This window comes from Dreissena polymorpha, chromosome 9 (genome assembly GCF_020536995.1).
Source record: "Dreissena polymorpha isolate Duluth1 chromosome 9, UMN_Dpol_1.0, whole genome shotgun sequence".
Classification (NCBI taxonomy): domain Eukaryota; kingdom Metazoa; phylum Mollusca; class Bivalvia; order Myida; family Dreissenidae; genus Dreissena; species Dreissena polymorpha.
In genome coordinates, this window is record NC_068363.1 from 100,282,933 (window position 1) to 100,310,739 (window position 27,807).

Below are 27,807 nucleotides of genomic sequence, written 5' to 3' on the forward strand. Positions count from 1 at the left end.
TAATTGATAAAAACCGCTTTATTTCGGTAATTTTGGGAAAAACACACAACAAAAATTGTTATGAACGCACGTTCATCTTTGGGTTAATATGTTTGCAAAGTTAATCACTTAAGTAACTGAATATTTCGAGCGACAATATACAGAAACACAGAACAGACGGACTGACCGACTCTAAAAATCATTTTATTCAAACGAGCCTTCATCACGAGAAGAGGCTGTTGGTTTCGAGCCTTCATCACGAGAAGTAGTTGCTGGTTCGAGCCTTCATCGCGGGAAGTGGTTGTTGGTTTAGAGCCTTCATAACGAGAAGTGGCTGTTGGTTTAGAGCCTTCATCACGAGAAGTGGTTGTTGATTTAGAGCCTTCATCACGAGAATTGGGTGTTGGTTTAGAACCTTCATCACGAGAAGTGGTTGTTGGTTTAGAACCTTCATCGCAAGAAGTGAGTGAACGCTTAAAGCCTTCATCACGAGAAGTGGGTGTTGGTTTAGAGCCTTCATCACAAAAATTGGTTGTTCGTTTAGAGCCTTCATTACGAGAAGTGGTTGTTGGTTTCGAGCCTTCATCAAGAGAAGTGGTTGTTGATTTAGAGCATTCATCACAAGAAGTGGTTGTTGGATAAGAGCCTTCATCACGAGAAGTGGTTGTTATTTTAGAGCCTCCATCACGAGAAGTGGTTGTTGGTATAGAGCCTTCATCACGAGACGTGGGTGTTGGTTTAGGGCCTTCATCATGAGAAGTGGTTGATGGTTTAAGCCTTGATCACGAGAAGTGGTCGGTGGTTTAGAGGCTTCATCACGAGAAATGGTTGTTTGTTTAAGAGTCTTCATCACGAGAAGTGGTTGTTGGTTTAGAACCTTCATCACGAGAAGTGGTTATTGGTTAAAAGCCTTCATCACGAGAAGTGGTTGTTGGTATAGAACCTTCATCGCAAGAAGTGAGTGAACGCTTAAAGCCTTCATCACGAGAAGTGGGTGTTGGTTTAGAGCCTTCATCACAAAAATTGGTTGTTCGTTTAGAGCCTTCATTACGAGAAGTGGTTGTTGGTTTCGAGCCTTCATCAAGAGAAGTGGTTGTTGATTTAGAGCATTCATCACAAGAAGTGGTTGTTGGATAAGAGCCTTCATCACGAGAAGTGGTTGTTATTTTAGAGCCTCCATCACGAGAAGTGGTTGTTGGTATAGAGCCTTCATCACGAGACGTGGGTGTTGGTTTAGGGCCTTCATCATGAGAAGTGGTTGATGGTTTAAGCCTTGATCACGAGAAGTGGTCGGTGGTTTAGAGGCTTCATCACGAGAAATGGTTGTTTGTTTAAGAGTCTTCATCACGAGAAGTGGTTGTTGGTTTAGAACCTTCATCACGAGAAGTGGTTATTGGTTAAAAGCCTTCATCACGAGAAGTGGGTGTTGGTTAAGGGCCTTCGTCACGAGAAGTGTCTGTTGATTTAGAGCCTTCATTACGAGAAGTAGGTGTTGGTTTAGAGCCTTCATCACGAGAAGTGGTTGTTGGTTTAGAGTCTTTATCACGAGAAGTGGTTGTTGGATTAGAGTCTGCATCACGAGAAGTTGTTGTTGGTTTAGAGCCTTCATTGCGAGAAGTGGTTGTTGGTTTAGAACCTTCATCACGAGAAGTGGGTGTTTGGTTAGAGCCTTCATCACGAGAAGTGGCTGTTGGTTTAGAGCCTTCATCACGAGAAGTGGGTGTTGATTTAGAGCCTTCATCACGAGAAGTGGTTGTTGGTTTTGAGCCTCCATCACGAGAAGTGGCTGTTGGTTTAGGGCCTTCATCACGAGAAGTGGCTGTTGGTTTATAGCCTTCATCACGAGAAGTGGGTGTTCGTTTAGAGCCTTCGTCGCGAGAAGTGGGTGTTCGTTTAGAGCCACCATTAAGAAAATGGGATGTGAATTCGCTCTCAATGTCAAAATCCGATTCATCATACAGTTCAGGTTCCGGTTCATTATACACAACGCCTTATGCAAATTGTTCCCAATCAGTAGAAGTCTCGTCACCCATGTCTTCAATTCTTCAAGATAACAACATTTTTTAACTGGATTAAATCCATGCACAGGTACGTTTTTTTGCGCGTTTTCCACAAGTAAACTTGTAGTGGTATTAATGCACATAGCCTATTTAAGGGAATACCAGCTTTGATGTACAATCTTGTTATTCGTTGTTCCGAAAGTGTAAAATCGGTTGCACATATGTTACTCGTTGAGATACTACATGTATTTGTTTCATAAACACCACCATGTTTACATGGCTAGGTGAGTTTCCCCAGCCTGATTTGTAAGTGTAATGAAAGGACGTTTGTCTCCATAAAACTGGTTTCCTACTGAACTATAAGACACTTTACATAGACCTTCAAAGCAACCTTAAATACACTCTACACATCGGATATTTGCTTACAACACATTATAAAAAGTGTTTATGCATAACACATTATTTGAATATCGAAATTTGATAAAGTGGATAATTTATTCAAATCTGGCCCAGACCATTGGCGTTTTCTTGAGCAAGAAATGTAGCAAATTTTGCTTCTTTCCGTTCGTATACATTAGTACCTATACTGAAAATACAACGATGATCGAGTGTGAACGGATGCCGAAGTTACCAAATAAACATAAATGTATTGTTACAACATATGAGCAATTATAAATTATATAAATTCACAACTACTAACAACTAACACAAATCGCATTGAAATAAATCGCTTACTAATAATACAATAGATGCAAACAATACATATGCTCGACAGGTCATATAATACTATGCACATAAATGTATTGTGACAACATGTTTGCAAATATAATTTATATAATTACACAATGAAATGCATCGTCAAAAATCATTAGGACTTAATCAATATTAAAAATATTGTATTTATTGTGAGGGTGGATGTGATCTTATTTGTTAAATCAGCAACTGAGATTATACGAACTTTCATAGAAGAAAATCAATTAATAGTTGAAGACTTTGAAGATTACTTTTAAGAAATTACAGGTAACGATCGGCAATATTTATTTACCAATATTCCGGCGAAACTACAACACAATTTTGTTGTGACCAGAATCTGTTTTCAAAGTTAAGATTTGCAAAACAACGACAAAATCATATATAAGAAAGAATCTCTATGGCTTATAAAAGTCAGTGAAAATACAGTTGAAAGGAACATCCGTTTTCGAACCCATCGAGTAATCTGCATTAAAAACATTTGCATATCAGTGATATTCGATTATTGTGAAGAAAAAATACAACAACAACCAACACAACAAATATTTAAAAACAAAATCAATAAAAACAGGAATATAGGTAAAGAAACTGCAAGAAAAAGATCCGTTTCGAATCTTTTTAGTAATCTGTATTAAGATAAATTAAAACGACCTTCAGGGTAAAATATACTAATTGTTTTCATTTTCAAAATCAGCTCTTGATAACAGAGTAGTTTATTGAAGTACACCATTAATATAAAAGTACGAGTTCAAGTTTATTATATACTGGAAACTATTTAAAATGTGTGATGTATGTAAAAGCTCGTTAACTGCCTACAATTACATCGTGTTTACCCATGTATGTATCCTTCGTTGGGACTCGCATGTGAAAAGAGGTGTAACATTTTCATGCACAGTATGTATAAATTATTTTTGACTAGGAGCGTTTGGCCTTGGGTAGCGTGTGCAAAATTTGAATACTTGTCTATTTTTTTGCATTCTTTTAATGCTTTACCATGACGTTACGTGAAAAAGTAAGTACATGATTATTACATAAAATGGTTTGAGTGAAAATGTGTATTTTCCGATATTCGGATGTACCCGATATTAACGTGAGAGTGTTTTTTTTCAGTCTTTTTGCTTGAAACACTTCACTATTTGGACGTTTAACTTCCATAACGATTTTTAAAAATATCTAAGAATGACCGTTGTACCAATGCAAACGCTAAACGAGCAAAAAAATTAGATCTTGCATTTTAGCCAAAATATAAATCATATACAATAAAAGTTAGATTGCATATAATACTTAAAACATATTTTTTTACAATTAATGTTATATCGCAGAATACAATTAAAAAATCATATTTGATCCCAATCTTCTATTGTTGTCAGTGATCATATATTTTTCTTAAGTGAGCCTGTTATAAGTTAAGAAGAAGACAACTCTTTACCAATGAATATGTTAAAGTTTAGTGTTTTGTATGTTTATGTCTCCCATGTGGTAATCATCGACAAATAGAACAAAACATGATTATACTTGCTGTTTTTTATAACTCAGAAAACACATCCAAATCATATATTGTTAATGTCAATACATCTGTGGAAAAAGATGGTCATTGAAGCAAGAACAACACTTTTTTATTTGCTGTGCAATTCTCTGTCAATACCATAACGAAGCCTGTATTACAATTCAGGTGTAAATCAAAGTAACCTCAATAACATCCCATAATCTGATGGTCAGACAGGATCTCAAACGCAGAATTATGGAGAAGAACAAAACAAAAGCTCGCTGAAGAAGACCTCCTCTGGAGACGTTGGCGATGGATAGTCCACGCCATTCAAAGGCCTGCATCCAACACGAAAAGGCAATCTCCAACATGGAGCCCCAAACGAAAAAGGAAGAGAGGGCGGCCTGGAAACACCTTGATGCAGATGTAAAGCAGATGGGCAAATGTCGAGACAGATGTAGAGACTCTCGCAGAACCGATACGCCTGGAGGAAACTGTTTGGCAGCCTATGTTCCTGACGGGACCACAGTCGGAGATGAGATGATAAGTTCTTAATCTCCAAATTGTCTTATTATAAAAGAAATCGTATACATAAACTGCGTTTGTTTCCACTTCCGATAAACTTTATTATTTTCGTTTCAAAATGAACAGTTTAAACAAATGTGTTAGCTTTACTTGACTTGAATAGTTAACACCATTTTATTTCAAATCGGCCCAATATAGCAATGCAAGTTTTCGAACTATTTAAATCCTCGTCTTGTTGAAACATGTCTGCCAATCTTCTTATAAGTTCTAACGGGACTTCATAAGTTGGCAGCGAAACTATATGTTCCTGTTTCTTTGCCCAATCAATGAAAAGCTTGTAGCATCGGTCACGCACTCGGCTCTCTTCTAAATCGATAATGCTGATCATTCTTTCACCTAAATATATGAAAAGTGTGCATTATACCAGAATTTAAAAAAAACCCATATAAAGCAACTTTCAAAAACTGCTGATTGCGCCAAAAGTATGACATTGTTTAGATAACAAAATCGACATGTCAATGAAATCGTGCAAAATAAAGGGACAACGTTTCATATTCATTTTGCTTTTAATACCCTGATTAATGCTGTGTTTGAACATTGCTCACACAAGAACGAAGGATTCAAACATGTGAAAGCCAATGCACTGTGGAGATAGCACAATTGAGACCAGAAAACCCTCAGTGAGTAGAAACGATTGCAGCTTATAATCATAATGGAGATTTTCTGGAGAACCCTTAAACGAGTGTAATATTCTTAATAGAGCTCTGGCATTACTTTAATTAGGTATTTAAACATTCATTCAATTGAAATAAAATCTCAATGCTAACTAGTTTAAGTGGAGAATATTTTACCTAGTGTTTGACATTTAACATGAAGTAGCTACTCAGTAAAGTACAACAGTAAAACAACAATTTACTTATTCCATTTCTACGGAAGAATGTCTTGTAATTGGAATCCATTTCTGCAGAAAGTGCGCAATAGACTTCTTGCACTGCAAAATGAAAGCAAAACGATTACGTAAACATGACCATCGTTGCTTCCGGAAACGGCATGATAATTGCTTTAATAATTATTATTAGTAGTAGTAAAAGTATTTTAATGTTATCATCATCATCATCATCATCATCATCATCATCATCATCATCATCATCACCCTCCTCCTCCTCCTCCTCATCATCATCATCATCATCATTATCATCATCGTCATCCTCTTCTTCTTCTTTTCTTCTTCTTGTTATTATTATTATTAGTGTAATTGTAATAACAATAATTTTATATTAATGAAACTCTGCAAATATAAGCATCTAGCAGAAGCACGGTATTAGTTTGACCAAATGGACACGTGTATTACTTACTAAACAGTTCCGATTTTAAAGCATCATCGGCATCATATTGGCCTGAAAGCAAAAACAATATTAACATTTCTGCATTCTATCAATTTTATCTATTTAGGATTTTAAACATTATGCGGGGGTATATTGTACTTGATTAACAACATTGAACTAGCACTCGTGAACTAAAACAACATCATTTATACGCTTGAAGTGTATATTTGCATTATGTTTGGTCTGTGCATGTTTACACGAGTTAAACGAGGTAACAACAGTGTGAAAAACTTAGATCGATTCAAATCGCCTCCATTAATGAAACAAGTTTAATCGTCGTGATTAATACATTTATGTCGGTCAGTGGTAAGTTAATATTGACGAACTATACTTCGTCTAGAAGATAATAATGCTGTAATGTCAACATTCGATGACGGCGTGATATGAAAAATGTGTCATGGCGTAAAAAATAACTCATGGTGTCGACTTAAACTATGATGGCAAGTCATTTTCACAAGAGCATGACGCCAAAAATTATTCTGATTTGTCGACGTAGATCATGTCGACCAAATATTGTTTCGTGAAAAGCCGGAAACATTTACGTCGAGACTTAAACTTAATGTCGTTATGGCGAGAAAAATTAAGAGGGAAAAACCTACACAACTATGACGACAAACCATGTTATTTCACAGTAAGTCGATATAAACTAATCTGGCATGACCATATTATTGGGGTGTACCGTATACGCTTCCGTAATAGTGTTATACAATAATTGCCAATAATACATAATCTTTGGGTATAATAAATCAGAATTTTCGACGTACAGGGACTACATCACAGTTTTTTCAAATGGTAATTAACAAAAAGTCACATATTAAAAAAAGACTTTATATATTATTTTAAGACGAGCACAAAGAGCATTTTGAGGGAGACACTGTTTAAGATATACGTTCGTTTATAAATAATCGCCTATTGAAATGGTTAAAAATCGGGAAAAAATAAAGCGTTTGTAACGCTTTTCGCCGATCGTGGAAAATATTTAAATTACTAAAATAGCGTTTAAAATATGATATTTAAATCAACAGCTTCGTTAGTCAAGTGATAGCACGTGAGCCGATGCTTCAATAGGTCAAATTAAAATTAAGTTTTGTTGCTTTTATTATTATTTAGACAAAAACAAGTATTTTAGTTCTACGAAAAACTGAAAATCTGCGTACAAGTCTCTTTATGAAACAATTTTAGTCACATATAGGCTCATTAAAATTTACTTTTGCAGTTAAAAAACGTGGTATATGTAATATATCCCAAACCTAGTTCATTTGTTTCCGCAGCAATGCACTGAGCATGTTCATTGATTTGACTTCCTTTGGCACCATCCTCAACCTCTTGTTGATCTTGTTCGTATACAGGTTCGTAAACAGATTCCTCGTTTGATTGGCCCACCGTTTCATTGAGCATCTCGTGCCTTGCATGTCCATTGGTTTCGTCATGCCGGTTTGTATTCCTTCTGGTAAGTTCGTGGTGTTCACCTGCTGACCGTCAAGTCATTAAAGAATGCAAAATAGTTAGCATAAACTAAAACTAATTCACGTCAGCAAATCAGATTGACTGATGGCCTTATGACAGTATGGTTTCCATTATCTTGCTATTTGTTCAATTGAATAAGCATTCTACTATGCTCTACCTTATAACGGGACTACGGCTGGCAAAATTGACTAAACCGTCGACACTTATTATTCATACAATAATTGTACTGCATTATTCTAAATTTCATAAAATGTAAAAATGTTCATATGTACCAATGTCAAATGTTTACAGGAAGGTTATTGGACGTTTATTATGATGATTTAACTGTAGCACACTATTTTAAACAACCCTCGACTGTGGCGATTAAACTACGTCAGATGAATTTTAGCAATAATTAATAAATAATTGACGATGCTGCCTCAGTAAAGCAGCTCGTCTAAGTTATCATACCATGAAAAAATTCTTCACAATGGCGACCTATGTTAAAAAACCGAGCCAGTCCGATTGAGATTTTTCTAATCGGCATACCTCGCTGATTATCATTGATAACATTCTCCTAGCAGAGATGTCGTTCGTGCCTCAACATACAACAATGGCCGCGCCCATGAGAGAATGTTGACACTCGTGTCAAAACTTTCTTACAGCAATAATCGGCTTGTTTGGCTATTTAGAAACTGTCATTTAGGATAGTTCAGTTATTTATTCACTAAATCTCTGCTTATGACAACAACGGATGGAATTCGAAGGATATATTCGATACAAATGAAGAACTTTCTGGATCTTGACACCTTGACACGGCAAAACTGGCATACTGGTATTTTTGTTATCAATGTAAGTCACATTTTGCTTTAAAAATTGTATTCGAGCATTTCGCGACTTATTGAATGACTATGATACCCGATATCAACATATCATAGGAGATTCACATTTATGTCGATTTTCTGTAAAATGGCCTCTATATTATCGGAACACATACTCAAAGCATGTTAGTGCAGTTTTTTTAAAAGAGAAGTTTGTTTAAGATAATCGGTTAGGCGTCTTACGACATAGGATTTTGGGCGGGAGTACAACTCGGGTACAGTCTAATATCGACCGAGTACGATTACGTATATCTACCGTACCCGGGGTACATGTAAGTATACTTAAGAGTACCCGGGGTACATGTAAGTAGTACCTGAGCCGACAATGACCAATCGAGCTCTATTGTCGCTCATGAACCGCCTCAATAAAACCGAGTTGGAAATATTGCCTTAATTTTTGGTTTGGTTGCTCTCGAGGGATCGAACAATTTCAGGATCTTCCTAAAAGCCTAGTGGTAGAGTGTCGACTTTGATTGCAGGAGGTTGCGCTGCGGGTTTTATCCTCAGAAGCGACATTGAAAACTAACCAACTGTGTTATCTAAAGGCTCCTAAACCTGATATACTAAGATAATGTGAATTTTCTCTGACACGATCGTCATCAGTTATATTATATAAAAACTCACAGCAGTAGTAAACAATTGGACAATAATTAATGAGCGCATCTTTTATATGTCTTTGACACTTTGATTATGACATGGCCTAGATTTATATATGTGACTTGACTTTACCAGCACTCATGCAACAGAGCACTTTGATTATGACATGGCCTAGATTTATATATGTGACTTGACTTTACCAGCACTCATGCAACAGAGCTAAAGTTTAAATGTACCATTGAAGACCACCTAAATCCAGATTTGCTATTATAGAAGTGTGGAAAGTCAGTGCCTGATTTAGATTTCCTTACATAGTTTAATAAAACCTTATTTCAGAAGCTGGTAACAGTTTAGCCTTAATGTTACCAATGTGTCAGACCAGGGCCTTGATTTTGAAATCTAGGACATGCATGGTCAGGTCTTCAAGAAATCAGCACACGCAATTTTATTTTAAGTCCTTAATTGACCTGGCTATAGTTCTCATATTGTTATAAGCTCAATCAGTATATTTATATCATTATTTATGCTTTGTGTATTGTAAACATATACGCAATCATGAATGCAGTTACATGATAGCAATAAATAATAACAAAGCCACCCATACTATAAAGAGCGTTGACAAAGCCTATGGTAAAAATGTGAACACGTTGAGTGTGATCGCCCTCTCGTGCTAGCAAAAACAACACGTTGACAGGTTGTCATTTTTGACAGTTCTACTTTCACTTTCATTTTGTGATATCAAATTATTAACAATTATGTGGCTGAGAAAAATATCGCCATTGCTTATTTAATATATGTTCTGCACATTTCTTCAAAAAAACTTACGTCAATACACGATTTTCTTCGTTAATTCAAACATTCCTGACAGGCTACCGCTTTGTTTACATATTTGGCTTACATTTTGTTTGCCGGAAAGGGCCGAAAATGTGCGATTGTGGGTCAAGTTCCCCAAGGTACTTCTTCCCCGTATCTACCTAGCCTGTATTAATCTACCTAGCCTGTATATCAGAAGAATCAGATCTATGGCACTTGAAACTTTCAAAATTATAAATAACATGGCACCACCTGTTTTAAATGACCTAGTGTTTAAACGTGACTCTTGTTACCATTTCAGGTACACCAACTTATTAGAGATTCCCCAGGTTAAGTCATCAAAGTACGGTAGTAACAGTTTCCGGCATGCGGCTCCAGTTCTGTGGAATTCCTTTCCAGAAAGCTTCAGAAAAGCGAGCAATTTTAATCAATTTAAGAGCTTTATTGTGCACTGGAATGGTAAAGAATGTAAATGCTCAGCATGCAATGTCACATAGGCTCGCATAGCTGGCACACAGATCTAGAGCGGCATGCCACACTGCTTCCTTTGTTTTGTTTCTTCGGCTGCTTGTGCTGTCCTTATTTCTGCTTTTGTATTTTATTTTTGCTTTTGTATTTTATTTTGCTTTAATATATTAGTTTGCCTGTGTCTGCTCATAGTTGTGTTGCTCATAGTTGTGTTGCTTTTCGCCATGTTACGTGTTTTATTGTGAGAAAGCTGCTGATCAGTTCACCCCAAATCTGATTTGAGATGATATTCGTTCTTAGATAAGTTTTATCGGGTCGCACTTTTGTGGGTTTTTTGTGTTCAGTTTTTTATTTCCTTTTCTCTAATTGCAGTTTTTAGTCCTATCCACAGGAATAGATCAGCAGCTTCCTACACAGCTTTTAAACTCTCATATTGTTTTATTTGTGGTTGCAAATGTACGTTTATTTTTGCTTTATATTGCTTTTGGTTTCCATCGATGCTTTATTACTCCCTGGTCATTATAAATAACTTCTTGCACTGACTCTGCTGCTGGTCCAGCTAATCTACATCCTTACATTGATTTGTTTGTTTTAAACATAATTAACCCCTTGCGTGCCACGATGATGATAATATCATGCCTTAAATTGCCCCTCCTAGTGCAATACCAGCAGGAAAGTAAGGAATATGTCTACCGTAGTCTAATTTGTGTTGTATGCCTTAAATTGTATCGACTGTTTGTGTATTTGTATTTCTTCTGATTATGTATTTGTATTTTAATACCCAAGTAATTGTCTTACTATTAACTAGCTTATTTACTCTTGTTTTACTGTTTACATTTGTTGTATAGTCGGTTCAAAAGCTTCACAGCTTATGTTATTTGTTATTGTCTTGCCGACTCAAAATAAAATTTATTTGATATTTGATTTGACCTCCATTTTTTCCGTACCTTCATTTTTTCCGTACCCAAAATTTTTTGTACCCATTTTTTTTTCGTACCCACATTTTGTTTCGTTCCCAAAATTTTCGTACCCAATTTATTTTACCCAAATTTTTTTTCGTACCAAATTTTTTTCCCATAATTTTTTCGTACCCAAAATGTTTGTACCCAATAATTTGTTCGTACCCAAATAACACAATTGTGGTGATGTGGATAAACTTAAATTGATGCTTGTATATCCATCGTCTTCAAAAACATCGTCACACCAGTAATCAGGGCCGGATTATGCACTAGGCTAACAAGGCTGATTTTTAAGGGGGCCCCCAACGGCAGGCCAGTCTCCCAATGTATGAATTTTCTTTATAACGCAATAGCGGGATTGCAGTAGAAATCGTCTGTGTGATTTTACCAGTTTCCCGATGTATATCCAATTGTAAGACTACAGTTCGCTTTGATTTACTATGCTATCAAGTTTTTTTCTGAGTTGTATATCCATTCAATACCATTAGTTTCGCTGTTTTTTAAACCATTTGCCCGTATGGTCATTACAACATCTCGACACGTTTGCAATACACGGAATATACGGATGCTTATAAGCGTAAGATTCGACAGAAACTTTTTCGTGACGAGAATACGACACCAGATGCGAATTCGGAGCTAAGTGCACGCGCCAATGTTCGAATTCACACATGCTACAGCATAGTCGATTGTCTCATTGTTGAACTTCGCAAGCGGTTTAGCGCATATTCTGGTCTTTTCAAACTGTTTGGTTTCATGACAGAGTTTGAGTCTCTCACCTTGGATGATCTACAGAAATGTGCAACGCATCTTGTGGAGTCTTATCCAGATGACATTGAGGCGTCTTTTGTTGACGCGTCCGTTCAGTTCAAAGCCATCGTAGAAGCGGAACAAGACAGAACCATTACCCACATGAGTGAACTGCTTAAGTTAGATGGAGATTAACTACAGACAACTTTTTCAAACTTTGCCATCGCTGTACGAATATACTTAACAATTCCAGTTAATAACTGTCAATGTGAGAGATAATTTTCAACATAATCACACGTGAAATATCAACTGAGGAACACCATGAGTCAGAAAAGGTTGACAGCATTGGGGGCATTGTCTATTGAATGTCAAGTCGTCCGAGAACAAGACCTTATACAGCTGATCGATTTCTTTGGCCAGCTAAAGTGTCGTAGAAGAGACTTATAGGCTGGAATCGGTTACATGTAACATGTAAGTTAAGTTCAGTTAATAAAATAGTTATACATTGTTAAACCTGTTTTGCTATATTTAGAATGCAACTGTCAACAACTGTTTTCAAATGCAAGTTTTCTTATCTTTGTAGTTGTAGTATGAAGTATGATTTTCAATATACAGAAGGGGACCAGAGGGAAAGGGCCCCCCGTAACATGTGCAGCCTTGGGCCCCAGAGCAGCTTAATCCGGCCCTGCCAGTAATGTCAGTACTTTGATATATGGTGCTTTCATTTATTTGAATTATTATTTCACCGAGTCATTAGTTTGTAAACGTAAAATATGGAAGAAAATAGTTGAGCGAAAAGTCGTGATGAACATAAAAAGAACGAAAAACAGAATCGCATCAAAGGCACCGATCAATGGGGAGTAACCTTGCATGTAATATAGTCCAATAATTACTGCCCTTTATTGAGAGTAGCAAATGACAAACCAAAAATAAGTACCGCGTGTAAAACAATATTGAATAGCATAGGTTTGTTTGTGTCTAGACAGTTTGTACGAAAATGCAGATATTGTTGCTTGAAAACCGTAAATCTCGTAGTTCATAAGATGTGTTATTGTAACTTGCTAGAGGATAAGCGAAAACATTTATGGACAATTCTAATTGAATGCATCGGAATAACGGAATTTTCGCGCTTTATCCACTTAAATGGCTTACAACAAAGTGCAATATTGCTGAAAATGATATCTGAAACTGTTGACTCATATTTTGTGCATTTTAAATTGTGCAACGCTGCTGTTGGACGCTCTGAGTCAGTTTTTATTTTACACATATGATGTTGACATGTCGATCCAATCTATTTTAGTGTATCTTAACACTATGTAGCAGTCTTCCGTGGAATGCAAAATTTGTGACTTACATTAAGTATATTCGCTTACTATGTCTTTATTTTCGTCTTCGCTTTAAGACATATCCTCGGCGAATAAGTTACACTGAAAAAAGGGGACGTCTACTATACTCTTTTCAATCTTATTATTGTCCTTAGGAATTAACAAATATTTATATATAAATCTAGTTATGTTATTTATCTTTGTAAATAATCAAATGGCTGTATTGAGTTGTTTCATTTTGGTCTCTTGTATGTGTATATACTCGATTGTACTTCCTTGCTTATAATCTGTATTATATGTTATGCTCTTAATGAATGGGGGAAAATAAAGTCTATCTATCTATCTATCTATCCATCACCAACCCACCACCAACAATTAATCACAACGTAAAATCAGCAACTATACATACAACTCTAAAAAGTAAAAATAAACGCCCTTAGAGAGTGTGTTCGTTTCAAAGGTATTGTATTCGACAAGCTAATGTTCTGTTGCTACGTTTTGTTAATTCAATCGGCTTACATATTTTACTGTAAAATCTAAAGATGTAACATTAAGAAGAGTGTTAACACCCTAACAGCCTACCATTGACATGTCGCAGTTCTGTGTTTGCATTTTTACTCCGAGAGCGCCAGATAGCACGCAGGCCACATCCACATGCTGCGCACAGTATAAGGAAAAGAGCAATCCCTACCCCAAGGCCAATAGATAACTTTTCCCGATCTAAAGGAAGAGATAAAAGTGTAAACAATACTGAAAACGGACAGTGACAGGTAGAAGATTCAATAAACTAAATGAATCCAAAAGAAATAAAATAAAAAATGAAGAATAAACCGTAAGAATCAATACAGGAAAAAAATATGTATAACTTAAACGAAGGTGGGAACTAACGAATGGATGAATGGACATGCAAACATCAAAACGTACATGCAGACGTAAATACAGACATACGTAGATACAAACATACATACATATAAAAACACACGCATACATTCATACATACATACATACGCTAAGAGAACCAAGCATAAGCACACAATAAATATTACTGACACCAACAAACAAACAAGCCAAATATGAATAAATAAGTCTGTATACCTGTGCTCCTGGCAATACAGACAGTGTCGTCAGTTCTGGTGCAGGGTTGCTTGAGGATTTGATGATTGCTACATATAGAGCATGGAAGACACTTCTCCTTTGTCGATGTGGAGTTTGAAAACGTTTCACCATGAATACAAACTTCACAAACTGTGTCACTGTTTTCACTGGCTGCATTATACAAAATTAAAAAAGGTACATAATGTTTATTACATTTTAGATCAATACGCAGCATTATGGTTGAAAAAATATTGTTGTTCTTTTGTTTACACGCGTTGCATACTATATTACGACTATTATGCTACGATATATTAAACAACCATAATTCGTACTAATTTCTAAAATAACAACAATGAATAAATACATTAATAATACCGAAATTATTAAAAAATTTCATAATATTAGTATTTTTAAAACGCTAATACCGATTGTTTTCACTCCTGATCCCAAACCACAGGAAGTGACGGTGCGGCAGGCCCCATTCATTTCTTGCTCTCTCCAGAATCCGTCCCTGCATTGACACTTCAGATCGGAGGTACTCGTGCAATTCCGAGCAACATATTCCCGCTGCTCCTCTTGTTCACCATGGTTGGTGTTTCTACATGATGCACTGCATTTCTGGCAAAACCACGCCAGGTTGTATTTGGATATGTAAAAGCCTTCCGGGCAAGGTTTGCACACGGCTGATCCCCCGTCAGTCGCGCAGTCTGCGACCCAGTGAGTTCCCGGCTGGCACTGTATACAATTTATGTTATTGTGGCGGTAGTACATGTCGTCAGATCCGTAAGCGAATACATGGGTGCAAAACATGATGAATGTCATGAGGACCTTCGATAACGAAAGGCGAAGATTATCGCTGGCAAGTAGTGTATTCATAATTATGCCGGTTCGGATGTATATTTCAAGTACTAAAAAAACACAGATCTGAAAGTATACACGCTATCAAATAATATATATATGTATATTTATTAAATTATAAATAATTAAATACATGCGTATAGATAATCAAATAAAAGTGATGTGTTCAAAATATAATAATGGGACGTTCCTTTGTTAACTTAAACGTCAATTCTTGGGTCGTGTGGTAATTATCCGCATAATTGACAGAAACTCAACAATAAATGAACCACTGCAGCGCGCAAATGAACTTCTTTCGATTTAGTCATGACAATGGCTTGAAAAAATAATTATATGAAGTACTGAAAATTCAAAATAAAAATCAGAGTAGACCTTAATCAGAGTAATAGATCTTGTCCACAACACTAAAATCATCGTACTGAACAACTAGTCCGGCAGAATGTGACATATACCCGGACTTAGGATGTATAGTAAATGTTAAAGTTTTTTGTTGTTACAAAACAAAAAACAGCTGATCTGTATGTTTTATAATGCTTTATGCACGAATAGGGTGATTATGATAAGGCAAATAATAAATTCTGTAGAAGCAGAACACACTGTCATTTCTGTGGTAGCTGATGATACAGACATGTTTGTTTTGTTGTTGAATTCTATGCTCTCCCCTACATCTCATTATTGGACATCATGGAATCACCAGTGAGAGTGAAAGCGGTAATAATCATTCACAAAACTGCCCAAAAGCATAGAAATATCGCGACCGACTGGCTCTCTGCTCATCCATGGATGCGACACTGAAGCTGGGTATTTTGGTATCGGTAAGGGTAGAGTAATTAAGATGCGGGTAGGAGACAACTCCATCCGACTGTTAGGCGGCAGACAGCTAGAATGAAGCAAGTTGTGAAGTAATCGACCAGATTTGTCTCAGTATGCTACGGAAAGCCAAAATCTTTGGGCAACCAAGGTAGGTAAGTCGGGTAAGGCTCTGCCATCGATAGCAAGCTCGCCGCCAATCACGAAACATTATGTGAACATGTGAAACGTGCTCACATACTGGATTGTATATGGAAAAACGCATTAGATGCAGACCCCCACCCACGATCTAAAACCCTGTAATTACGGTTTGCGAAAGGTCGATGCGTAGAACACCATTTTACCTGTACATTAACATCATAGGTTGCTTAAGCTCAACCTAATGTACAAAACAATGATAAAATGCGGGTGTACAAGCGATAGCCCATGTTCAACACTTCAGTGCTCATTAAATCAAACGCGACTACCATCTTTATTTTGTGCTTGTCAAGTTATTCAGTTTTATATAATACAATGCAACAAGTAGATGAAAAAACATGCCCGTTAGATTACTTACGCTGTCGATGAGAAACAATTTTTTAATATGACACAAGTTACTTATTTATTTATTCATATATAATATGCTGTAAAATATCAAAACGACAAAGTAATGCATTAAATAATGCAATTCTATATGTTTAACCAAATAAACTGAAAATTTAGCTTGGACGCCATCTTGAAATTCTTAACACCAAAAACTAAAGAATCCAAGCCCAGAATCATTTAGATTCCTTATCAGAAACACACCCCCACACAAAAAAGCACTTAAACATTTTCTATACACCTCGATATCGGATGTTGTGAAAAAGGCCACTTTTCTGCAGGACTAAACTATTTCAGGTATCAAATATGTAATAAGTCAAATACCTTACAAGCTCAATGGACTTAAAAATATAACAATATCCAGTTTGTTATAGGACCAAAATTCAAATAAATTGTATTTCAGATTTGTTGGATGTTGTCCCAAATGATGATCAATAATTTAATATAGTTGCAACCCTGAAGTGGGTTAAAAAAAGGTGGACGAAGTAATAAACAGAAAATAAACTAAGCCGAAAAGGAGCACATTTCATTGATAATCCAACTTAAGTTTTCCTGTTATTATTATTATTATTATTATTATTATTATTATTATTATTATTATTATTATTATACCGGATTTATATCGCCCTTTTCATGCAAGAGTGCACGTTTAAAGGCGCTTTACATAAGAACATTTTACGTATCGCAGATACGAATACATTTTGCAACACATTTCAAAAGAAATCGCTCAAAACTATAAAGTACTAAGTACTACGTAAAAACATGCACAGTAACCATAGATTAGAAAGATCAACAAGACACTATAAAACTACCCTTTGTTTATAGCTATAAGACAATTAATGAAACAATAAAATCTAAAACTTAAACTATTAGTACTACGTTAAAAACATGCACAGTAACCGTAGATTAGAAAGATCAGCAAGACAAAACAGAGACAAATCATGTGCAGTCATGGTTCTTGTCCTAAACGCTCGTCTTGTCTATACCAAGTGGGAAAAAAAATGTTCATTCAACGTTTCCAAAACGCAAAACAAACCGCCGAGGTCTGACAACAATACATTCTCGACAATAGCTTTTCTTTAAACAAACAGTTAATAGAAATTAAATATTTATAACACAATAAATCTTCGAGGAAATGTTGTAGAAACAAATAAATAAATAAATTGCCCTTGTGGTAATTATTTTATACCAGGATTAATACAATTTAGACAAGATATTCCTGACCAAACTGGTTTTATTAAAGGGAGGTACATAGAAGAAAATAGGAGATAAATTTATGATATTATGCACTTTACTAAAGAAAATAAGATCCTGGGTTTACTTCTCCTTATAGACATCGAAAAGGCATGGCTTGGTCCTTGTTACAAAATACATTTTCTTTCTTTAATTTCGGTCCAGACATTAAAACGTCAAGATTCTTTATCAGCTGTTTCTCAATGTGGTAACTTATCAAACTTTCTTGAGAAGGGCTGCAGACAAGGAAAATCCCTATCATATATTTTTTAATCCTCTGCGGTAAAGTTGTTCACGTGTATTGAGATATACAATTACTATCAAAGGTATAACCATACATGAAATTTAATCTAAATTGTCCCAGTTTGCAGACGATACTACTATAATATTAGGCGGTACTAAACAATCATAAAATGAAACGCTTACTGTAATACAGGTCTGAATGTAAAAAAAGGCAATCCCAGATACTAAGTAAGCTCAACTGCAAACTTTGATACAACACGTGTTGTATGGATTGGCAAGCACAAAAATAGTTATTATACCATTAAAGGGATCTTTTCACGCTTTGGTAAATTGACAAAATTGAAAAAAGTTGTTTCAGATTCGTAAGTTTTCGTTTTAGTTATGATATTTGTGAGGAAACAATAATACTGAACATTAACCATGCTCTAATATAGCCATTATATGCATCTTTTGACGATTTTAAAACCTAAAAATTATAAAGCGTTGCAACGCGAAACGATTGAATAATTTGGAGAGTTCTGTTTTTGTCGTTAAATTTTGTGAAACTACGAAGATTGCGTATATAAGGTATAAAATACGTCAAGAATGTGTACTCGGCGGAATAGCTCAGTAGGCTAAAGCGTTTTTTACTTCAGGACTCTGGCAGGACTCCAGGGGTCACTGGTTCGAAACCTGCTCCGGGCAATGTTCTTTTCCTTTTTTTAATTTTTTTCTTGACTTTTTACTGGAGCTTTTATGATCCAATGTTTACATTTATCAATATAAAGCATTTAATGAATAAGTTAAAAAAATGCCAAAATCTGTGAAAAGGCCCCTTTAAAACAAAAAGGAAATAGGATATAACACACCTTTAAGCAAATAATAAATAAACCTGTCAAAGATGGTTAAGATAAATAACGATGAAAAGATTGTTAACATGGACAATATTCTGAAAAATTGGAAACGAAGCATTTTAACATCAATTGGAAAGATTGCACTTGTGAAAACACGTGTCGTGTCATTATTAAATCAGTTATTCATATAATTACACAAAAGTCTTCTATTATGATTTGAATTTGGAGCGGCCATTGTGAAGGTTCGATTGTCCCAATGCAAAATAATTAACAGGCTTCTTGGACAAATAGTCTTTTGTATAAAATGAAATGCCTGATGATCCACTATGTTCTTTTTGTAAACAAAGCGAAAAAAATTTAGAACATTTATTATGAGAATTCAGATATCTTAAGAAATTATTTATGAAGTTTTGCCAGGACAATCTTTTCCTTTCTTTTATATGACAAGTTTTCTCCTTGAATATTTAACAAAGTCTGCCAGAGCCATAAATGATATTTAAAAAACTTAACTTATGCAAGTGTAAAAGGAATCATTGCGTTCCGAGCAGTGCATGAGCGAAGAAATACAGAAAATATGCATTTGATAACTTGAGAAAAAAATCAATTTCAAAACATGATTTAAAATACTTTGACAGTGAATAGGATTTTTCTAATTCCATTGTCGCCGCATTAACTTAGAATTTTAAACGTGATGATTGTTGTAGTTTTTCCACAACTTTTAACAAAAGCAATTTATAGCGAACCGTTACTTAAATAAAATTAAATATGCGTCATAAAAAATAGTTATATACACCTATTATTGTTTCTCTGTGCCTTTTTCATCCGTTATTACAATTTATGTATCACTGTATGTCTACACACAATGAAAAATATTTATATAATTATAGGCATCTATTAATGTTTTCTCAATGCCTTTTCATATGTTAGTACAATTTTTACATCCATAATTGTCTATGCAAACTGGATTTTTTTTTCTCCAATCTTTTTTTTTTCAACACAAAATTACATAGACAACCTTGGAGAGTTTTTTTGTTAATGTCTGATAGCATTACATTATTGTGTCATTGTTCATATTGTATATGTTTTTATGTATTTGTTTGCAATCTTGAAATAAAATGTGCTAAAAACAAAAAAAGAATTAATACAATTATCATTGTCGTTTAGAACGACAAGGAAAAAATTGCAACGTAAACAACTATAACTTCTTATACATATTATTTAAATTTTCAAGAGAACACGACACATGATAGTTTGAAATATTTTTTATTTTAAATGGCGACGCAATCGTATACCGCACCTGATATGAAAGTCGATAGCTTTAAGATGCATAGAGGGGATATGTTAACAGGTTCAAATCCTACATATTTTGACGGTCTTTTGTTATAACTGGATCAACTATGAATCGATAGGCGGTTTATTAACGACTGGCTTGGTTTTTCGTTTTCAAACTGAAGATTAAATTACTAGTATTAAGGATCTGACACAGTGTTTGAGTATATAACATTATTTATTTACTCGAGTTCAGAAAGTTTGCGACATTTCTTTCACATTTCCTGAAGGTGTGTAATAATGTAGGCATGAAGTGACAAATAATGACAGATCTTTAAATAGAATGCTTTTAAATGAAATATGAAATGTAAATCAATCCTGGAAGTGGTCCTATTAATTCCTTTCCTTAAATTATGTTGACGACATCATTTCGAAAAAAAATAATGCCATAAGATTGGTTTGTCAAATAATCTATACCCATTGAAAGCAATTAAGCGTTCAAAATGCTACCTAACAAATGACAGATGGACACTTTGGTAACCACAAAGATTTATGGAAAACAAAGATTATGCAACCGATTTATAAAAAAATGTATGATGTCATGAAAAGTTCACTTATAACCGTTCAAAATCCTTACAATATCTTAATACTTTTCTAAAAGGATGAGTTTACATTTTATTTGGTTTTTACTTAAGCAATATTAAATAAAATGTAAATGTATTGTTGTGTTTAAGCTAAATTAAATAATACTGTGAGCTGTCAAAGGACACAGATATGATTGAATCTTTTTAATATCATACCAAGTTTGTTTTAAATCATTACATAATACATAATCTATCCGTGTGCATATTTGGTATTAAGCAATCAGCTGGAACGTTTAAGATAAAGAATTTTGAAAGCCATTCAGAAAATCGAATCAGATCAGTATAATTAAATTTACTTCAAATATAAACCGATACAACAATAACTTTTTTTTGTAATAAAATACAAATATAATATATTTCTAAATTAATGTTGCTTTCACGTACTTTGAATGTTTGAAAAGAAATCCAACGGCATACACATTTAGCTATGTTCAAACAGGGATCTCTTTGTAACAGGACATGCAGTTGGGAACCCAACTAAATGAAACCCATGTGTAAAGCAGCATTATCATTGATATCGAGTGTGAGGGTAAACTGCCACCTAACGGGTGTGTGTAATTTACTGCACGCGAAGTTAAACACGGTCGTTAACATCAGGCGCCAGCTCTTTTTTGAGATGCATTAATAAACGAACCAACGATACTTTCAAGGTTACGCAAAGACCGGAGGTTTTTATGTCTCCCGATAGGGTAGCATATAGCAGTCGCACTAACCGTCCGTAAGTCCGTCTGTCCGTCTGGTATTCCGTTTTCCGAAGATTTTTTGACGCAACGCTTTCAGATATTGAGCTGATTTTGGTGTGTTAGTCTGCCTATATGACCTGAAGATGAAGTGTAAGTTTCGTTCCGCCCCATTGATTTTTGGTGAAGTTATGGGCCTTGGACTTGGAAATTGTCTCTATAATAACTGCTTTTCGAGTATTTTACCCAATGCTTTCAGATATTGGGCTAATTTTTGGAATGTGAGTTTACCTACATGACTTACAGACGAAATGTGAGTTTCGTTACGGTTCATCGATTTTTGCCAAGTTATGGGCCCGGGACTGAGATTTTTTCTCTAAAATAGCTTATGAGCGGCTTCAAGGCGCAGTAGCATTGTGTTTCACAAGCAGGTCTTCTTTAAATTGTAGAATTTTAGAAAGTGGGGAGTTTATAAGTTTTTGGTTTTTATAAGTTTTATCAACATATTCCGCGAATGGATTAATTTACATTGAAGATATATTTCTATCCATACCAATCTCAGAACATTGACATACAACGTTGCTTTCAACCACAAATATTGACAAAAGGTTGTCTTATTGTCGATCTACTATGTTACATTTCCCCAAAGAGGTGGAGCCAAAGTCAATGAGATGACGCTAAGAACAGAAGGTGTCTCAGATGTTCATTTTACCTATTACAAGTTATCACCTAAATTCGCGACTACCCTAGATTCGCGGATTTTGTTAATGTCACATGACCGGTAGCAAGATTTGTTCATGCGCATGCGCGATCGCGAAAAAATATTAATTAAAATATTGGTATGAAGTCATTGAATATATTAGTTTTTACACATTTTAGGTATTATTGTATCGTACATCTTATTATGCATGTCACTGACTTGTTTTAATTTATGTCTCCCGATAGGATAGCATATAGCAGTCGCACTAACCGTCCGTAAGTCCGTCTGTCCGTCTGGTATTCCGTTTTCCGAAGATTTTTTGACGCAACGCTTTCAGATATTGAGCTGATTTTGGTGTGTTAGTCTGCCTATATGACCTGAAGATGAAGTGTAAGTTTCGTTCCGCCCCATTGATTTTTGGTGAAGTTATGGGCCTTGGACTTGGAAATTGTCTCTATAATAACTGCTTTTCGAGTATTTTACCCAATGCTTTCAGATATTGGGCTAATTTTTGGAATGTGAGTTTACCTACATGACTTACAGACGAAATGTGAGTTTCGTTACGGTTCATCGATTTTTGCCAAGTTATGGGCCCGGGACTGAGATTTTTTCTCTAAAATAGCTTATGAGCGGCTTCAAGGCGCAGTAGCATTGTGTTTCACAAGCAGGTCTTCTTTAAATTGTAGAATTTTAGAAAGTGGGGAGTTTATAAGTTTTTGGTTTTTATAAGTTTTATCAACATATTCCGCGAATGGATTAATTTACATTGAAGATATATTTCTATCCATACCACTCTCAGAACATTGACATACAACGTTGCTTTCAACCACAAATATTGACAAAAGGTTGTCTTATTGTCGATCTACTATGTTACATTTCCCCAAAGAGGTGGAGCCAAAGTCAATGAGATGACGCTAAGAACAGAAGGTGTCTCAGATGTTCATTTTACCTATTACAAGTTATCATCTAAATTCGCGACTACCCTAGATTCGCGGATTTTGTTAATGTCACATGACCGGTAGCAAGATTTGTTCATGCGCATGCGCGATCGCGAGAAAATATTAATTAAAATATTGGTATGAAGTCATTGAATATATTAGTTTTTACACATTTTAGGTATTATTGTATCGTACATCTTATTATGCATGTCACTGACTTGTTTTAATTTAGTTGGTGGATCATTTCTCTGAATATTTACATCTAGTCTATGAATCGACCTTGTGTTTGTTATGTATATTTTAGGAAAACGGATTTATCATACAGAATAAAAATTAAAATCAACATGATCCGCCAAATTAAAGCAGGGTTAAACGACCCATTGTTTATGCTTAGCTCCTATCCTTTGGAATTTGCTCAACTTTGTAATGACAATTCAAAAATATATGTAAGGTGTACAATAACCGTTTTTTTTTCAGCAACATGTGTTTGTTTAAAGCAACTGTTTGATATCATCACTACTATAATTGGGTGGAAATGTTCTCTTCGCACAGGTACAATCCTCTAGTAGCTGTTTTAAGTTCCACCAGGCCACAACGTATAATGGCCTTCGCGTTTATAAATGGGTTTTGGTTGTATGTTTCTTAACCTTTTTGGATTTGGATGAATTAGGCTTTGTTGAATCGCACTTCATTGACCAATTTTTAGCTCATCTATTTTTTGAAAAAAAATTATGAGCTATTGTCATCACCTTGGCGTCGGCGTCGGCGTTGGCGTTGGCGTTGGCGTTGGCGTTGGCGTCGGCGTCCGGTTAAGTTTTGCGTTTAGGTCCACTTTTCTCAGAAAGTATCAATGCTATTGCATTCAAACTTGGTACACTTACTTACTATCATGAGGGGACTAGGCAGGCAAAGTTAGATAACTCTGGCGTGCATTTTGACAGAATTATGTGCCCTTTTTATACTTAAAAAATTGCAAATTTTGGTTAAGTTTTGCGTTTAGTTCCACTTTTCTCAGTAAGTATCAATGCTATTGCATTCAAACTTGGTACACTTACTTACTATCATGAGGGGACTGGGCAGGCAAAGTTAGATAACTCTGGCATTTTGACAGAATTATGTGCCCTTTTTATACTTAGAAAATTGACAATTTTGGTTAAGTTTTGTGTTTAGGTCCATTTTATTCCTTAAGCATCAAAGCTATTGCTTTCATACTTGCAACACTTACTAACTATCATAAGGGGACTGTGCAGGCAAAGTAATGTAACTCTGACTGGCATTTTGACAGAATTATGTGCCCTTTTTATACTTAGAAAATTGAAAATTTGATTAAGTTTTGTGTTTAGGTCCACTTTATTCCTACAGTATCAAAGCTATTGCTTTCATACTTGCAAGATTTATGAACTATCATAAGGGGACGGTGCAGGCAAAGTTATGTAACTCTGACTGGCATTTGGACGGAATTATGGGCCCTTTATACTTAGAAAATTGAAAATTTGGTTAAGATTTATGTTTTGGTCACTTTACCCCTAAAGTATCATAGATATTGCTTTCATACTTGGAACACTCACAAACTATCATAAGGGTACAGTAAAAGGACAAGTTGCATAACTCTGGTTGTCATTGTTACGGAATTATGGCCCTTTTTTGACTTAGTAACTTTTAATATATGGTTAAATTTTGTGTTTCGATCCACTCGAAGTATCAAGGCTATTGCTTTCAAACTTCAAATACTTACATGCTATCATGAGGTTACTGTACCTGGCAACTTGAATTTTACTTTGACCTTTGAATGACCTTGACTCTCAAGGTCAAATTATTAAATTTTGCTAAAATTGCCATAACTTCTTTATTTATGATTAGATTTGATTGATACTTTGATGAAACTACTCTTACCTGACATACCACAATAGACTTCACCCAAACCATCCCCCGTGCCCTCCCCCCCCTCCCCCCCCCCCCTATTTTTTTTTTTTTTTTTTTTTTTTTTTATAAGATCATCTCACAAATGACCACCACACCCTCACACTATACCCCCACCCCACCCCCCCCCCACCCCCCCCCCAAATTTTTTTTTTGATTTTTTTTTTTTTTTTTTTTTTTTTTTTAAGATCATCTCACAAATTATCACCACACCCTCACACTATACCCCCCCCCCCCCCCGATTTTTTTTTTTTTTTTTTTTTTTTTTCGCTTTTTTGGAAGATAATGTAATAAATGTCCACAACCCCACACTATACACCCCTCTTCACTCCACTCCTCCCTCCTTTGTGATTGAAAATGAGAGTCCCTTCACCTTTAAAAAGAAAATAGATGAGCGGTCTGCACCCGCAAGGCGGTGCTCTTGTTAAACTATGGCACAATATGTTGACGAATCAAATAAGACCCACTTATCATCTAGATGTCAGGGACGTTTTAAAACACTTCTGATCTTAGCGCCATCACGGATCTATCCTTTGGGGGTTAATAAATGCATCTCCAAAAAGAAGGCACTCTTCCGTGGTTTTCAGAAAATACATATTACCTTTATTCGGTTAACTTTTGAACTAACACTTTTACTTAGATACAAATGCTATAAAAGCTACAAATCCAAATGTGCAAACTTGGTATCGATTAATAAATAGATCATATGAATATGTATACACAAAGATCATGATTTACCTATGAATTGAAGATATATTTGGAAAACCTTTTAACAACACAATTTGGGGCTGCCTAGCTGATCACTATTATGTCTTAGAGCCCGAAGTGGATTTTTCGATTTCATAATTAAAAAACTTCTTTGAATTTACATAACTTTGCAAGAGACAAACAATAAATGTGGTACTCCCAACTTAAAAAAAAGAAAACTGGTTCTAATATTTTCACTTATCATACAATACATTTTCAACAAATGCAATAGTAAAATAAATCATGAGAATGAAGAACTGAAGTAACAAATTGAACACTTTATGACCTATACACGGCCGTTAATCACGGGCGCCACCTTTTTGCGATGCATTATTAAATCAGCCAATGCTTCTTTCGAGGTTGCGCTAATAACCGGATATTTTGAAAGTTCACATATAATTCTACAGAGTGAGCTTGTTTAATATGTTTTTATCAACAGATGTCGCATTATTTTAAAAATCGGGCAAAGTAGTGCGATTCAGCGAAGTTTTATTCATCCACAAAAGAACAGCAACATATAACAACAACCGATTTGGAAACGTTTCGCCTTGCTTACAAAACCTACACCGTGACACATCTTATAAAGATCCGCACGTTTCCAAATGCGTTATGATTGTATGTTAATGTACATTTATGAATGAATTAATCTTCGCTGAATCGCACTACATTGTTAGATGTTGAAAAAAAGCGAAACATTTTGAAAAAAAACATATAAAAAAAACTCATGAAGAATAATCCGTGCATTTACCTCTCATCCGGTCCTTAGCGCCACATCGGAAGTTGCATCGGCTCATTTATAAATGCATCGCAAAAGAGAGGTGGCGCCAGTGAGTACCGGCCTTACTAAAGAACACTTAATAGATATTTAATGAATATTAATGAATTTTTCATTCTGTACGTCAACACAATATTGATACCAACATCTCTTCACGAAACCATCAACAGACAGATTTGATGACACGAACTACATTTTACAAAATGTGTTTATCAATACTAAAATGCCCTTATAGATTATCACAAATACGCGCTGAAAACGTCAAGTCTATAAACTTGAACTATTATTGATCAGTTAGTATTATAAACACGTACCTTTGAAACTACGTTGTAAGCATAAAGTCTTCTTCCCAAGATAGAAATATCAAACCCCTTAATAACTATATCTGAATCGCAGTCACATAGTTCATATTCCGGCAATAAACACACACTCTAAATCACTCTGCTGGACCCTCCTCTTCAACATGGTATTCTATCTGCTGTTAATCGTCAAAATTAGAAGCTATGCGAAATAAATTGACCAAAAGTGTATATGTTGTCTTTAAATGTAATACTCAATTAGTACTTATAACATCCGTTACTCGATTTTAACGACAGAAATAGTTACGGTTACGGATTCGAACATTTTGGTGTAGACCGTCACGCTAGAAGGCGTTCAACTAAGTACACTTAGTAAATTTAATTTTTCATATTATAAAAACATTCGATTTTGTAACGTTTAACTTACTTGAATATCCGATCCCATATACGTGTTGACACGATAGCCTTATACTAGTAAATAAAATACGATATTACTAATGAAATTTATTAATAGATCGTATTAAACCCAGGTACAGTTAAGTGTTTTCGACTTTCCATTTCAGCTCGACTGTTATCGAATTTTCTAACTATACCACACTTATGTTTATCTGAGCCTTTATGCTATGTCTAGGGTTTGCTTGCGATAACTCAATATCATTTTTCTACTACTGGTATGTATGCTCGTTCGGTTCATAATTTGAGGACGCTGGCCAAGGGTCATACAAGCGACTGGCAATTTAGCAAAAATTAGTGCATATTTTCAGTAGATAATTCATGGTAAGTTTCGAGTGCTTTCACGCAAATGTCTCTTAAACTTCAA

At 35.2% G+C, this 27,807-nt stretch overlaps 2 protein-coding genes across 9 annotated transcripts; both read right to left on the minus strand.

Moving 5' to 3' along the window:
• Positions 1-27,563, minus strand: LOC127845060 (tumor necrosis factor receptor superfamily member 16-like). 8 transcript variants are annotated; one of them, XM_052375715.1, is made up of 8 exons: positions 27,415-27,563; positions 14,882-15,191; positions 14,457-14,627; positions 13,944-14,081; positions 7,376-7,594; positions 6,096-6,137; positions 5,657-5,731; positions 1-5,136 (listed from the first exon to the last, which is right to left on the minus strand). In XM_052375715.1, exons 1-8 carry the CDS (start codon positions 27,430-27,432, stop codon positions 4,904-4,906), a joined length of 1,206 nt encoding a protein of 401 aa, XP_052231675.1. In that variant the 5' UTR covers positions 27,433-27,563; the 3' UTR covers positions 1-4,903. The 8 variants fall into 8 exon arrangements, with proteins under 8 accessions (XP_052231675.1, XP_052231668.1, XP_052231669.1 ...); XM_052375708.1 differs by having other exon boundaries at positions 14,882-15,380; positions 27,415-27,561; XM_052375709.1 differs by having other exon boundaries at positions 14,882-15,364; positions 27,415-27,550.
• On the minus strand, positions 1,370-1,885 carry LOC127846317 (nestin-like). The gene has a single exon (XM_052377485.1). The coding sequence runs from the start codon at positions 1,883-1,885 to the stop codon at positions 1,370-1,372; it is 516 nt and encodes a 171-aa protein (XP_052233445.1).
• Positions 27,564-27,807: the final 244 nt, after the last annotated feature.

Coding starts and splice junctions, on each gene's coding strand:
- LOC127846317 (XM_052377485.1), bottom strand. CDS start 1,885: ATGGTGGCTCTAAACGAACACCCACTTCTCGCGACGAAGGCTCTAAAC.
- LOC127845060 (XM_052375707.1), bottom strand. CDS start 21,349: ATGTGTATGCCGTTGGATTTCTTTTCAAACATTCAAA. Junction 14,628..14,881: donor ATCAGGAGTGAAAACAATCG/GTATTAGCGTTT, acceptor TGTATAATGCAG/CCAGTGAAAACAGTGACACA. Junction 7,595..13,943: donor AGAACTGCGACATGTCAATG/GTAGGCTGTTAG, acceptor GACGGTCAGCAG/GTGAACACCACGAACTTACC.